We start from the raw sequence: 15,067 nt of genomic DNA, 5'->3' as shown, positions 1-15,067 counted from the left end.
CATCGTGCATGGCCTTGGCGGGACGTACAGCAAGATAGATCGTGAATAAAGCGCTTTAAGTAGGTACAGGATACCATAAAGTTTAATTTATGTTTGCCTAATTTTTTTCAAGCTAGTCCAAGAAAAGCTTAGCTTTAATTCAAATATAATACCTCAGTACACTGTATGTTTAACTTCAAATTGTTGTTTAAATAAATGCCACCTTATAATTAACAATTTTAATGATCACATCAATTTTAGCACCTTTGAAAACGAATATAGTCGTTATTTAAATTTCGATCGAGATTAGGAAACCTAGCTTATCTTATCAGTGCGTATTAATTCGACAAATATGAAACATCAAATTAATGTGAATATATTTTTTAGGACGACAGGTAAGCTCGCAGTCCATTTTGGGATACGCGACTACCGGGGCTCGTAGTCGCTACAATATGGACTTTAATTATTTAGTGTCCAAATATATTATAATATAACGGCTATCCGACTCTTCAAACTAGAAATCGGCAGAATCATGGAAGGTATGCTAGGAAGATATGCTGAAGGCGCATTTAAATAGCCGAAATTACTGGAATTAACATGAAAAAAATTGTACACCGCGGAGATGGTACTTTTTTTCTGGATGTAAAGTGCTTTATATTCTTACCCTAAAAAACATTAGGTATCAATTCGTATTACTACTACTACATTTATTCTATTTCTTGCCATTATCTATCTCATGATGTGGGATCGGCATAGTATGTGCTCTTTTTCTATAGTCAAATCATACATATATTATTTGATTCATATTAATAACGTTTTTTGAACATTTTTCTTGCGAATTTAATTAAAAAAATAATTCTCCTTCATATACAATTTTTTTTAATGTTCTACATCGGTGTGAATGGAATACATTTCCTTACCGACAGTGACCTCAGAGGAATCTATACGTGGACGTTATGTCTGACACATAAACTCAAGTGTACCGTAAGCTGTTTTAGAGATTACTACAGGTCCCGCAGTGGTCTAAATTCGACTATAATTAATTGGAATTGTAATTTTGTACACTATTATGATTGTAATTTATACTTCTATAATCAAAAATTTCGCCAAGGCTACACTAAGAAAAAATAATAATAAAGACAAACAATATTTAATCTATTGTCAATTTGACCACAGACGTCAAGAACAAAAGTTTGACAATAAATAGTATGCATGCGTGTGTGCGACACATACATGGTATGTAGTGTGTGTAATGTTTTCTTTATTGATTTAATGCGTCTTATGCATTATTAAAAAAAATAGCATTGTGCACTTCTTCTTTAAATTCTCTATAAGTGTGGAAAATTTCATACTCCTCCGTCTGCGCAATTTTCGTAAAAAGGGATACAAAGTTTTTGCTTCACGTATTAATTATATAGATTTAGATTCTAAAATAACAAAAACAGTTTCAGTCGTAATTAAATTTATCGTTGTTCATTACGCAGCTTATTCTTTGAAAAATATAATAGAAATCTAGAAATGTTATTATGTATATTCCATGAAATGTATATTAAGCACGTAGTGTAAAAAAAACTAAGAAATACAAATTATGTATAATTTTTTTCTTTTCATTTCGTGAGGAAAATTGGGCCATGTACTCAATTTCAAAATGACCTGAATAATTAATGAATAGGACTATTCATATTTCTTAGGGTCTAGTAATGGTTTGCCCAGCCTCTCAAGATTATTTATTTATAATACTTATTTTCTTATTTAACAGACACCAGTATATCCACACAATAATTTACGTTAGCTGCCAGATTAACAAAAATAAAGTTCAATTAAGGGTCCCATGGGATGGGAACCAGAGGTGAGTGTACGAAGGCACATCTCGGCTCCTAGAGGCGGCGGCCTTCGCCCAATGAAGGTTATGGGGCGACCTGAGGCGGTTAAGGCTGCGCGGCGCGTTACGACCTCACTAGTGCGCCGCCGAGGAGTTACTTCAACATGAAAGAGCGACCGTTGGCGGTGGATCGCGGCCGGACCTGACAGTCTGGTTCTTGGGCGAAGTATCACAGAACACCAGCGGCATTGGTTGGGTGGCCTGATAGGCTTCTGCACCGCAACGGGTGACGTTCTAGTCTTTGTTTCGCCTCGAAGGCTCTGTGAGCCAAGTCTCTGGGGTTAGTCGCGCTGTCTGGTTGCAGTGTTGGTTGTGGTAACCTCTTACCACACCTAGGGTCTGACTTTGGGGGGCATTGGACGCTTGGGCGAGAGTGCAGGGAAGTCATTTAGTTGGTAGGGTCGTAGTTACATAGTGAATAAACAGAAAACAAACATAGAAAAGAAAAAAAAACAACTCCAAAATATAACAATCATATTAAATAAATATTACGTATACTCAACACCATCAACAGTACTTAAGGGGTCAATAGAAAGTTTTTGATAACGCTTTTAGAAATGTGTATGGAAAATTATACCATGTGTCTTTGAATGTCAAAGTTTCATATTGTTTTTGAGGTTTGATTTTTTTTGTTAACGTCTCTTTCTTTCATAATAATGTATTCATTTAAGCGATGGAAGTAATGTATTAAATACATATATGTGTTTTTATTATATTATCTCCTCATTTTTTAATCTCTGTATCCTACGTTTTAATATTATATTATCTATATCTAATAAACATAAAAAATATTTTTTAAACTTACGGGGTATTTTCGTGCAGAAACGTAAGTTTGTAGTAGTAGTCTAAAGTAGTAGTATTAAAGTAAAAAATAAAAATTATATATTTTGTTTATTAGATGTAGATAATATAATAAAAATTCATCGTCCATGTGGAAATGAGAAAAGGAACAGACTTATTGGTGGAGGCGAAAAAGAAGGAGAAAAGAGAGAAATTGTGTGAATTGTTTTATTTTGATAATACAGGCTTTAAGTAAATTGATGGAAATTTTAATATTTTTTTTTCCTACCTATGCTGATGGCCTTGAGAGGCTATGTCAGCGTACCCTAGCGTGTGTAGGTGAGCTCACGGGGCTCTAACTGGAGAGTTGCTAACACTGACCCTAGCAAGAGCAGTGCTTCGCAGAATCTACCACCGGATCGGAAACGCGACCCACTGAGAAGATCCGGCGAGAAACTCAGTGGGCTGTGTCTGTGGGATTTAAAATAAAAACCTCCGACGATATTACCTACGATCATAATCTCGTTGAAGAAAAAAATTAATCGTAATAAATTATCAGCGTCGCGTACTTTCATTATAAAATTGTGCCAATCGATTTTGACCAATTAATCTAATTAGATGACTAATCAAATTTTTTTTTCATGTGAGCTCCAGTAACAGTAATAATGAGTATTAATAATAATATGCAAGTATTTTTGAGCAATACTAGTTCATATGACACAATTTAGGTCCTACATATAACATTACCATTGGAATGCTACTAGTGGAAAACCTCTTCAAAATGGATCGACCTCTCGACACCACTGCTAGTATTTCACCTCGAATTAGGCGCGGTCATTCCCACCATCAAAATCTTAGGCCAGCTCATACTGTGGGCCTTGAAGGCCAAGTACCTAGGCGTCACCCTCGACAAAGGGATGACATTCGGTCCCAAGATCAAGACACTAAGTTTCCTAACTGCGTTCCTACTCAGTTGACTCTACCCCATGATCCACAAGCAAAGTAAATTGTCCCTTTGTAATAAGGTGACGCTCTACAAAACGGACATACGTTGCACGACGGTCTTATTATAGAGCCTATATTAAGTAAGTCCCTTAAGGTAGTGTTAGTACGCTACTTCGACAAAGCGGCGCGACATAATAAATAACTTATCGCGGCCACCGCTAATTACATATGCGACCCAGGCGACGGGAAACCGCAGTCGCCGTAGCCCGAAGCATATCGGATCTAATATCGGTGCTATTAGGATCTTCAAGCACTGGTCACCAACCTCGTCGAGCTCGTCGATTACGATGAAGAATTCGACGAGCGAACTAACATAGACACAATCCACTGGGTTTATCGCCGGATCTTCTTAGGGGGTCGCGATTTCGATCCGGTGGTAGATTCTGCAAAGCACTGCTCTTGCTGGAACTAGTGATACCAAACTCTTTTAGGTTGAGCCCGTGAGCTTATCTACCGTCCGCGCGTAGCTGGAATAGGACCTTATGCTACCGGCGAATAGGTAGGGAAAAAAGTGGCAAACCGTATTCTGAGCCCGTACTACTATATCATTTCTTCCGTGAAGTAAAAATACAATTCAGTCTTCAATCTTACCTCTCAAGGCGGGTTCTACTATGAGCATTTTGGAGTCTATGAACTCCAGTAGAAACTTCTCACCAGTTAGTTGGTTCTTGAGCTCATCCTCATCACGTATAATGCAAAAACAAAAATTGACACATCGAATAAACACTTTATTAATGGTGTGATTAATGACAGTCACCATCTACAACCGCTTTTCACTTTTTCACCACTAAGATATGAAATGAAACACAATAATTAATAAAAACAATTTATTTCCTTGTTGAACATACCCAAATAGTAATTTTATTATAATGAATTAATTCAAGTAAGAAGTAATAAAATAATCTTAACTCGAAACTCGGTATACCTTGCCGCTTGCACCCAATGCGACTCGGTCAGCTGTTTCAAGTTGACAGATGTTTGAATTACAAAATATGTATATTGCAAAATTAATTTATCAATCTTTAAATAATTTTAATTCAATTTCTTATTACATTACATGAGATTTATTTTTTTGTAAATTTACTTCGTCTGTGCTGTGTTTATTAAGGCAATTTGAATTATACAAATAGTATGTAATATATTCAAGTGTCATTTAATAAATAGCAGGATAAAATATGAACGAAAGAAACGTGTAATCATCATCGCTTGCACCCGCGCGAATCAGTCAGACGTTTCGTGGCAAATTATTTGAATTAAAAGTTAGCGTGTTTCGGAGTGACGAAACCATAGTTTAATCTGTGTCATTTATCGATAACGTCAACTTTATTTTTACTAACAGAAACTTCCTCCGTTTTTCTTAGAATGAGGTAGGGTAAATGCCTTGTTTTTTATCCGATCTCTTACAGATAAGAAATTATTGGTTTACTGTCGTTTATTTAACAAGGAAACTCGAGAACATTCGATATTCGTTTCGGAGAAAACTTAAGTACTACGTAAATAATTTCAATGCTCGATTCCTTTTTATTCTTTTTTTTTCACTCAAATATACTGGTACAAGTCAAATGTAAAATACATAAAACTAAAAAATACATTGTCACATTTTAAGTACAGGTCATCTTTAATACAAGTAGAATTTATTAATTAACTAATACATGATAATAGTAATTTATCACAATATTTGGCAAATCAGGGACTACAGGAACTAATATTCATATAAAATAAAAATATAAAAACATCTATAATTATTAAAAATACGTTTAAAACTACAAATTAAATACTAATTCTAAACAAATCAAACTTTGGTCGTTGTGCCATTTTTTTGGGTTTAAAGTTTTACTTTTTTTTTGTTTTTTTCTTTTTTTTGTTTTTTTTTTTCTGTTTATAATACTTGTAATGTAGCGTCGCATTTATATTGTCGGTGTCAGTTGGTTGCGCGACGTTAACGTATCTGATAATCTACAATGGAAAAATTCAAGGATTAGGTACAATTTCATTTATTATTACGGCCGCACTTAGTGACAGATAATTAATGACTAATAACAGCAGTAACGCGCAAAACAAACAAACAATTATAAATACAAGATATAACAAATAATAAATATAAGATAAAATGATCCATAGTGAATTACGGAGTGCGGCATCAGGGACTTTTTGGCGGGAACGCGAGGAGCGAAGTTGTGTGAACTGATTTATTTTGTAATTTTAGTTTGTCTGCAAGTTTAAACGTGTAATAATAGTGGCTTATTAATTTTTTACTATCTGTGAAAGTGCACAAGTGCGGGAAAGCGACAGAAAGTCGGTGGACGTGGCTTCTCGGGTTTCTCCAAAAACTCAATTAAAATCTTAGTAAATAACCAATTTCCTGAACCTTTATTTTATCCCATCTCATCTTATTTCAATTAATTGCATCCCAATTGATTGCAGTCAATTGCAAATAAATCTACTTCAACGCATTTTGCTCCATATCATTTTTCAGACAACAAAATAAATAATATAAACTTGAGACTGGCAACAAGGACATCGCTTGAAGCCAATCGCAATGCATTATCGATTAGGATTAGTGGATCACAGTGAATACTAGTACGTAATAAATATTAGCGAGTACCATCGTGTATTTATTTGTAGACAGGTCTTTTTTTAATTTCATGTCCTGATAAAGTGATATTTTAAAGTAACAGCATAAAAAGGCATTGAGTGCTCGTGTATTATGACCACGTAATTTTTTCTTGTCATCAACCCTACACAATTGTGGATAATCACAGTAATCGTTTTCGAGGAAAGACTCGTGATGCTGACTGTAGATTCTAGTTAAAATAAACTTAACCTTCAATACATTTTGTTAGTGTAAAATATCTGCCGGTTTTATCTACAATAAATTTTCAAGAAAATTATGCAACCATCTTTTTTTCAGAACGAACTTTCTAGTTTTATAAATTTTATTATTCTGGTCTAGATCGTTACACCAACGTATGGCTTAACTATCTGATTATTTTCACAAATCTTAGGACAGGTCTTTAACAGAGCGGTATTTGCTCGGTAAAATGGCGGTCTTTATGTTCTTAGCAGATTTTTATATATGGAAGACTTATTGAAACTGGGGGGTTATGGTATATTGAGATCTCTACAGGTTAATATTAACATCCTGCTTATTTCTGTCTCGAAGCAATTCTGCATTGACGATACTCACCCGTGTTTGACAAGAAGTTTCACCGGTTTAATTAGGGGTAATAGGCAAAGCTTAATTTTTTTAAATTGATTTAATGTATCTTGTATTAAGTGGTTACTGGGGCCCATAGATATTAACAACGTAAATGCCGCCTCGATGAGTTCTTAATCTCAGTTTTCATCAAAGCATAGCGTTCTAACCATCGGAAATGAATCAGGACTTACTCGTGATTACTAGTTGATTTTCTTGGTGTCCTTAGTCTCCTCCTTGGGTTGTCCTTTGCCGAGCAACTTGGCCAGCGAATCCCAAATGCCGCCCATGAATAAGGCGCAGAACAGATTCTCAAATGGCACGAAGGGATCGTGGATGCCCAGAAGTATGGAGGAGAGCTGGAAATGAGAAGAATAAAGTTAATTCAAATACGCGGTGCTTATACTCCAAGACGTGGAAAAATGGCTTATAAATTCGTCGAAGTACAATTTTTTTTTGCCCGTATAGCCATTAAAATTACCATGAGCAGGTTTTACTCTCGCTCGAAGTCAGTATCTTTGTATTCCAAATCTGGGTATCCAGTAACTCCTTCTCTTGTAAGTGCTAATGACACCCACAACACACAGGATAATATCCTAGCTTGGAAGTAATTTTTTTATTGGCCCTGTAGGTAGAAGAGCATACGGCCCACCTGATGGTAAGTGGTTACCGTCGCTCATGGACGTCAGCAATGCCAGGGGCAGAGTCAAGCCGCTCAAGTACTTACATAAGTGGGTGATGCTTTCCCATAATAACTATTCCAGTAAAGTTCTAAAGGCAAGCATGGTTGTCATAAGTCGAGGTACGAAAGAAATATTCCTTCAATTAAACAGTTTATTTTGTTGTTTTAGGTTTTTTCTTTTTCTCATAACTACGGTTGAATGTCTTACGACAGCTTACTGTATAGAATTAATAAAAAAAAGGTATTTTCTTTGTCACTTGCGATCTTAGAAAGTCTATTAAATACCTCACCAGTAGATTAGTCTAACTCGATAATATTTCTCGATATCACAGTCACTACGCTAAATCTAGTTTTTTGTAGAAATCGATTTTGTAGCAATACCTACTTATGTATTTTTTTCTCTCTAATTATTGTTCAACGCTTCTAAACTACTAAAAAAATTGTAGATTAATAATTGAAATAAGTATTATATTGTTATTTTTTAATTCTGAAACGATTATTTAGAAATACCGTTCGTCGAAGTAAATATTTCAAAATTCGACAGAATGGAAAGCAGTCGACGTCGCCCAAAACACGTCATTTTCTCCACATCCTCCCGATCCACTAACGGTGCTTTTAGGTACCTCACTCAAGCACCCGTCATCGTACTCGTCGAACCCGTCGCTTACTACGAAGGGGTCGACGAGTGAATTAACCCATAGACACAGCCCACTGAGTTTCTCGCCGGATCTTCTCAGTGGGTCGCGTTTCCGATCCGGTGGTAGATTCTGCGAAGCACTGCTCTTGTTAGTGCCAATATTAGCAACACTCCGGTTTGAACCCCGAGAGCTCACCTACACGTTAGGGTGAAGCTAAAATAGCCTCTCAAGCAATAGCATAGGTAGGAAAAAAAAGAAAAACTATAAATAATAATCGACTTAGCTCTCACCTTAAAGTAAACAAAGAAGATAACGATACCGAAGTAGACGAGTGCGTGGGGAGCAGAGATCAAATCTGTCTTCTTATCCAATACGAAGATCACGGAAGCTACCAGCGAAGCCTTTGTGTAGCTGAAAATAGAAAAAAGATAGAAAATTAACTTTGTTTTAAGTACTAATTACTTTGTGGTAGGCAGCGGCTTGGCTCTGCCCCTGGCATTGCTGAAGTGCATGGGCGACGGTAACCACTCACCATCAGGTGGGGCTTGCGCTCGTCACAAGGGCAATAAAAAAAATAAAAAAAATACTACTCCGAATTGATCTCATGATGGATTTCATTTAAAATGTATTTTATTTTAATTAGTCGTGCGCTTATGTTACAAGCTAGATTGTTTACTTACTATTGTTTTTATGTGTATCGTTTTTTAGCTTCTAATGTGTATTGTGTGCTTTATAAAAAAAAGTCCTTATATAATCGTGAATCCCACTACGAACCTTATTTACGACATGCTAAAGCTTCAATTGCATTGAGGCTGATAGGCCGCCTCGAGCCTTGTAAACGCAAATAAACAAACCTACATATAATGAGCATACCTAATCACATACATAACGAGGGGTAAAAGGCTATTTGGTTTAAGCGACTTTTCAGTTAATACGCTACATTTGTCATTGTAATAATAATTAATAGTGCGCTTTAGTTGGTACTAGTGACCCGCCCTCGCTTCGCTTCGGAAACATTAAATTTTATTATTAATAGGTAGTTGAGTCTCGCGACGTTATCCGCGGTCATTGTCGTACCGCGAGTGACGCCGCGGGGCGAAGCTAGTCTAAAAAAAGTAGCCTAAGCGAACTGGACGGTGCTATATCATTATAAGCTTACATAAAAATATATACTTATATACACATGTGAAAAATAAATACTAAAAAAATGCAAGTAAATACAACATAAGTAGCAACTTGTACAATTATATCGTAGGAGCCATATTATTGTGCAAGGTAATGCGATTTTAATCGAAACTTGAAAATTTCCGGCGAGGACGATTGTTTGATGCTTAAGGGTAGTGCATTCCATAAACGGACTGCTTCAACCGTGATTTGATTTGATTTGATTTGATTTAAACAGTATACTGCCAAGAAGAGACAATATATAGTGTATTGTGTAATATAGAGGAATACTTACAAGCTGGGTTGCATGGTTTCCATCGCAGTCGGGGTCCAAGCGCCCCGGATAAGCCTCTCGACTAATTTCGTGAAGCCGGCACCGTTACCTTTCAACGTACCTGAAATGTTACCGCCATTCATTAATTAAGGCCTTATTGATTAGAAACGAGATGAAACGAAGGTTATGTACGAATTAGGTATATACGAGTTATATACGAATTTATATACCTACATAGGTACTGTTACGCGCTAGGGTTCGGGATAAATAAAATTCTACCGAATCACAAGGTAACACTGTATTGAACACTTAGAACACTTCACAAACACTTTAAATCTCTCAATTCGCTTCTTCCGCTTCGCTTCAGGTGATCCGTTCGCTGTTTCGCTTCGAGTAGCTTCGATTACTAACTGACTGCATGCCATCTTTGCAACGCTTTTGTAGTCAAGACGAAATCCCTAGAATCGTCGAGAATATTCCACACAAGTCCAGTATTGTGTTTCCGCTATCTGACAATAGATGGCTTTGTACATCTCGAGCGTTCTAGATGCTACTAGATCCTTCGATATTCGTTCGACTATTCGGCGATAGATGGCGTTACTCTTACCGGCGTAACAGTACCTACTATAAGATTTAGGCAGCGAGAAACTAATATAGTAGAACAAGAATTGCCATACCACCAACCTGCATATTTTATTCACAATACAGTCCAGCGTTGAATACAGTTATTATAGAATACGTTTCTCTCAAGATGTCCGCATTAATGTTTATGAGTTTTAGTAAACATTTAACAAACGAAATGCGACATTAGTACATCTCCATGTTTAAAAAAAAAAAAACAAAAAAACAAAGATAGTTATTATACTGAGACCTTAGAACTTACATCTCAAGGTGGGTGGCGCATTTACGTCGTAAATGTCTATGGGCTCCAGTAACCATTTAACACCAGGTGGGCTGTGAGCTCGTCCACCCATCTAAGCAATAAAAAAAATATAGTTTTTTTCGATAATGCAATATTGTGCGCGAAATTGTAATTCAAATATCCACTGACCAACAATGACCATAATGACGTAAGCGTTCGGGTACAGTTTGGCTGCGTGGCTGACTCCATCGTAAACTTTCTTGGCTCTGTATATTTCTTTCATCGCAGCCGCCACCACCTTCACCGGTAGGAACTTCGCTACCTTGTAGCCTACATCGAAAGGCGTGTAGAAAACTAAGTACCTGTAATAGAAGTTACAGAATTCACCACGATATCCGTCTCAAAATTGTTGTTGTCTCGCGTTTTTACAGGCTTTATATTAGCTTCACTTGTATGTATCTTTGTATGTTTGTAACTGACTCCTTTAGACGCGATTTTGACCCACTTTAAACGGCCAGATTTCATTCAAACTTTGTAGATTTATCGTGGACCGATGACAATACACTAATTTGATAAGATTATTCCATTGTTCAATTTGCAAAATAAGATTTTTGCCAATTTATATAATTTTTATCTATAGTCGATAAGGCAGGAATTGATGTAAAAGTACTTAATAGCTTTAAAAATACGCTTTTATAGAAAATTTAACTAAAAAATGAAAAATAAATAATAGTTTAAAAAACCAAAAAAAGACGCTTTATATAAAATTCAACTAAAAAAAAGGGTGGGGTGCATGGTTTTTTTTTAAATAAAATATATATATATATTTTTTACACTATTTTCAATTTAAATTTATTTTCAATTTTTTGGTTGAATTTTATATAAAGCGTGTTTTTTAGTTTTTTAAACTATTATTTATCAGTGGTGTGGATTGGGAGAGGCCTATGTCCAGCAGTGGACGAGTGTGAGCTGTTGATGATGATGATGATGATTATTATATTTATTTTTACTGTTATTCATTTCTGACATTTCGAATACTTTAGAGTTTTCGTGGTAGCAGACGATAAATACATCAAAAATTCGAGATTATAGCGTAACAGTAATTATAAACAGTAGAAAAGTTCTACGCATCGTACGTTCGATAGGTGGACGACCTCACAGCGCACCTGGTATTAAGTGGTTACCGGAGCCATAGACATCTATAACTTAAATGCCCTTATCCACCTTGAGATATAAGTTCTAAGGTCTCAGTATACTTACAACGGCTGCCCCACCCTTCAAACCGAAACGCATTACTGCTTCACGGCTGAAATAAGCTGATTGTTAGATCGGTTTGCTGTTTAAGCATATTTTTTTATATTTTTAGGCTAATTTAAAATTATCTTAAGTAATATATAACGTATATTTACCATGTAACAGTTCCGATGACTAATTGGGGTGTATTCTTCAACGGCGCCAAAATGGGTTCGCCTAGAAGACCATTGGCTACCATACCGCCGGCGAATATCACTAGCATAGTGGACAGCCAGCATGACAGTGGATGCTTCCTGGAAAAGGCCTGGGCACCTGCAAACATGCGTGTTTTATCATTGAAGACTGACAAGAATTGACCGATCTACTAGTGGCGCTGTTCCAACTCCATACGAATTTGAGTTAACTTTTACGCTATCGAGACGTTAAAAAACGTTAAAAAACTCGCACTAGGCACACTGATGACGAGTGGCCACCGTTGCTCAGAGGCCTATTTGCTCTAGGGCCAAAAGGGCTATGGCCCAGGGCGGCTGGTTGCGGCCACGCGCTCCCAAAACAAAATACTATAGGATTTTATTCTATAATGAAAAGCTTATGATTCTCGTTAATTTATAGAATTGCAAATCTTTTAGGCCTAGGGGTTGAATCTTAAATTACGCCATTGCCGTCGTCACATACACACCGGCTATTCTTAAATACATTTTTACCATCGATTCTATTTATTACTATTCTTACTATTTATTAACTTTCTGCATTTTTTGCTTTTAAAATCTGGCAAATTATTAATGCTTTTTGTTTAATAAATTTTATAATCCTATATAAATTATAATTGTAAAATGTGGACTTATTACGGATTTACAATGATGTTGTGACTGATGACAAAAGCCTAGCCACATGGCATATTGACCTTAAAATATACGATGTAGTCGTCTTGTGTTGTAAATTCTTTACAAATACAGTCAAACCTGGGTAAGTGAGAACTGGATAAGTGAGAAAACTCTATAAGTGAGAGTAATAGCCAGGACCCGTCATTTTAAGCTCCCAAAACCTCTATTAGCGAGAAATGGACCTCCGTAAGTGAGACTGCTACGTATCTATATCTCTATAAGCGACAGTCGAACTTTTTTTATTTATATTATGTAGGAGGAACAAATGACAAAACAAATTACAAATTTAACATCTGCTATTTTATGACTCATTCTTAACTTTCGTGGAACTTCCTACCATTGTTTTTGTATTGTTTTCTCGTCAATATTGCAACTTTTCTATTTAATGGAACTAAATAACGTTGTTATTTTATCGCATTCTTTTCGAATGGACACGTGTGCTTGTGTACCGTCCTGTTTGTCGGACTTACTCAGTTTATCGTTATTTAATTGCGAAGGAAAGTTCTGTTCTGCATCATGTCAAAACGGAAAACTAAAGTACTGTCATTAAGTGATAAACTTAAAATAGTGAATGCGTTTGAATCCGGAAAATCTCGAAATGAAATTCAGAGGGTGCATTAGTGAGAAACTCGGGTTAGTGAGAAACCTCTATAAGCGAGAATGAGATAGTGCTCTCTTGAACTCTCGCTTATCCAGGTTTGACTGTATAACAAAATAAAAGAGATTTTCTTAAAACTTTTATTTTAGAATGATTTTCTTGGTTTAGATACATAGAGTTAATTTCATCAACAATACATGTGGCTCGTTGGTCTAGGGGTATGATTCTCGCTTCGGGTGCGAGAGGTCCCGGGTTCAAATCCCGGACGAGCCCAAGTTTCTTTTTGTATTTTTAGTTTTTGGTTCGTAATTAAATTCGTGAATATTTTAATGTTTTAATATTTTAATTTCTTGTTATTTGTACAGAATACAATATAATTAATGTAGAAAATTTTATTTATATAAATTCAGCCAGTACCTTAGCATATCTTATTTATTAATTTTATTATTCTTAATTACTTATTTTTAATTAGAATACGCTTCGTATAAGCTGAAGACCAAATATGTATTTATAATGCACAGACAGACTGGCATTGAAAAAATTTTCTGTCCTCGAATTAAACTGTATTGCAAGCTACCTATTATTATCTTAATTTCAGTGATAATGCAAGATAACGTGCAACACGATACTATTATTCCTACCTGTTTTGTAAATAAATGTGATACATATAAATATATTTGTATCAATGTATTAATGAATAAATCAGAGAATAAAATGTTGTTCTGCCAGATTTAGATATTATCAAGGCATTTGGCGGTGCCACAGGGAACATTCTATTTATAAACCATGTAGAGTGTGTCTTCTTTCAGCTTATTGAAGCGACAAATTACCGATATTTGGTTCCATTTTACTCACGCAGGATGCGGAAGCATGACGTATATGGCAATTTTGGCGGGTCATATTTGAAAGAATAATGAAATACCACTCACCGGATCCCAAATCTTCTCTGACTGCAAGAGCGCACAGCAACGAATGCGCTATGTCGAAATATGGATACATTTTCAACTTTATGACCTGATTGGCCAGGTCTAAAAATGATTCAGGATCCATTGTGTTAGTTTTTTGTTCAATTTCACCGTTGTATTGTAATTTTATGGTACAACTAAACACCGACAATAATGTGATAAGGAGACGCACGCATGCGACCAACCGCGGTCGATGTTACCGCGAGACTGGTGCTATTCACGGTAAGTCAATTGGGCTGCTGATTGCTTTGATTTTTTTTAGATTTTGGTCAGTAGCCGCCCAACACGTGGAATTAAAACAAACAGTATATAGCGTTGCAGGTTTTTCTCGTGTCAATCATTAGTGCTATTTTCATATTATCACGGCCGAGGTTTCGATAGTACAGCTGTTCGAACGGATCCTTCATTTGGAAATATCAAACTCAATCATCCTGAATTGAGAATTCCGATTATCGATATAACCTTTCTGGAATCGATTAAAAAGCCTAGTATTTTATGAACGATTACGATTAATTTCACTAGAAGTTTCTGTAACACACTAAAAAAACCTAATAAGTAAAAGACTTATGTACAAGTACAATTTAATCAAGGTAATTGGTTAGGTGGTAGGCAGCGGCTTGGCTCTGTCCCTGGCATTGCTGAAGTCAATGGGCGACGGTAACTATTCACCATCAGGTGAGACGTATGCTCGTCGGCCTACAAGGGCGATAAACAAAAAAAAAGCGTTCACGTTACTTTGTTAATAATGTATTCGTTTTTAATTGTAGTTTTTCGCGAAGTAAAAACTAAATAACAAGTATGAACTTAAATTAATTATTGTATCCGTTACTTCACTGCCGCCATTTTTAGTAGTTTTTTTAACTCCTTGACATTGATTAACAATTGACATTTTGTTCTTGCCTTT

The 15,067-nt window shown here is 35.9% G+C and overlaps 1 protein-coding gene and 1 non-coding gene across 2 annotated transcripts; one reads left to right on the top strand and one right to left on the bottom strand.

The window, feature by feature from the left end:
- Positions 1–4,459: 4,459 nt before the first annotated feature.
- LOC101746455 (trimeric intracellular cation channel type 1B.1) lies at positions 4,460–14,750 on the bottom strand. Its single transcript, XM_038017597.2, has 7 exons — positions 14,128–14,750; positions 11,872–12,028; positions 10,652–10,824; positions 9,622–9,721; positions 8,453–8,573; positions 7,037–7,201; positions 4,460–5,602 (listed from the first exon to the last, which is right to left on the bottom strand). The coding sequence occupies exons 1-6, from the start codon at positions 14,246–14,248 to the stop codon at positions 7,046–7,048; spliced, it is 828 nt and encodes a 275-aa protein (XP_037873525.1). The 5' UTR covers positions 14,249–14,750; the 3' UTR covers positions 4,460–5,602; positions 7,037–7,045.
- Positions 13,400–13,471, top strand: TRNAP-CGG (transfer RNA proline (anticodon CGG)). Its single transcript has one exon. It is a non-coding gene; the product is annotated as a tRNA-Pro (tRNA).
- Positions 14,751–15,067: the final 317 nt, after the last annotated feature.

The sequence above is a fragment of the Bombyx mori genome, chromosome 19, assembly GCF_030269925.1.
Source record: "Bombyx mori chromosome 19, ASM3026992v2".
NCBI lineage: Eukaryota > Metazoa > Arthropoda > Insecta > Lepidoptera > Bombycidae > Bombyx > Bombyx mori.
This window is presented reverse-complemented; position numbering and strand designations above follow the sequence as displayed.

Coding starts and splice junctions, on each gene's coding strand:
- LOC101746455 (XM_038017597.2), bottom strand. CDS start 14,248: ATGGATCCTGAATCATTTTTAGACCTGGCCAATCAGGTCATAAAGTTG. Junction 12,029..14,127: donor CAGAGAAGATTTGGGATCCG/GTGAGTGGTATT, acceptor GCATGTTTGCAG/GTGCCCAGGCCTTTTCCAGG. Junction 10,825..11,871: donor GTCATCGGAACTGTTACATG/GTAAATATACGT, acceptor CTTCTATTACAG/GTACTTAGTTTTCTACACGC.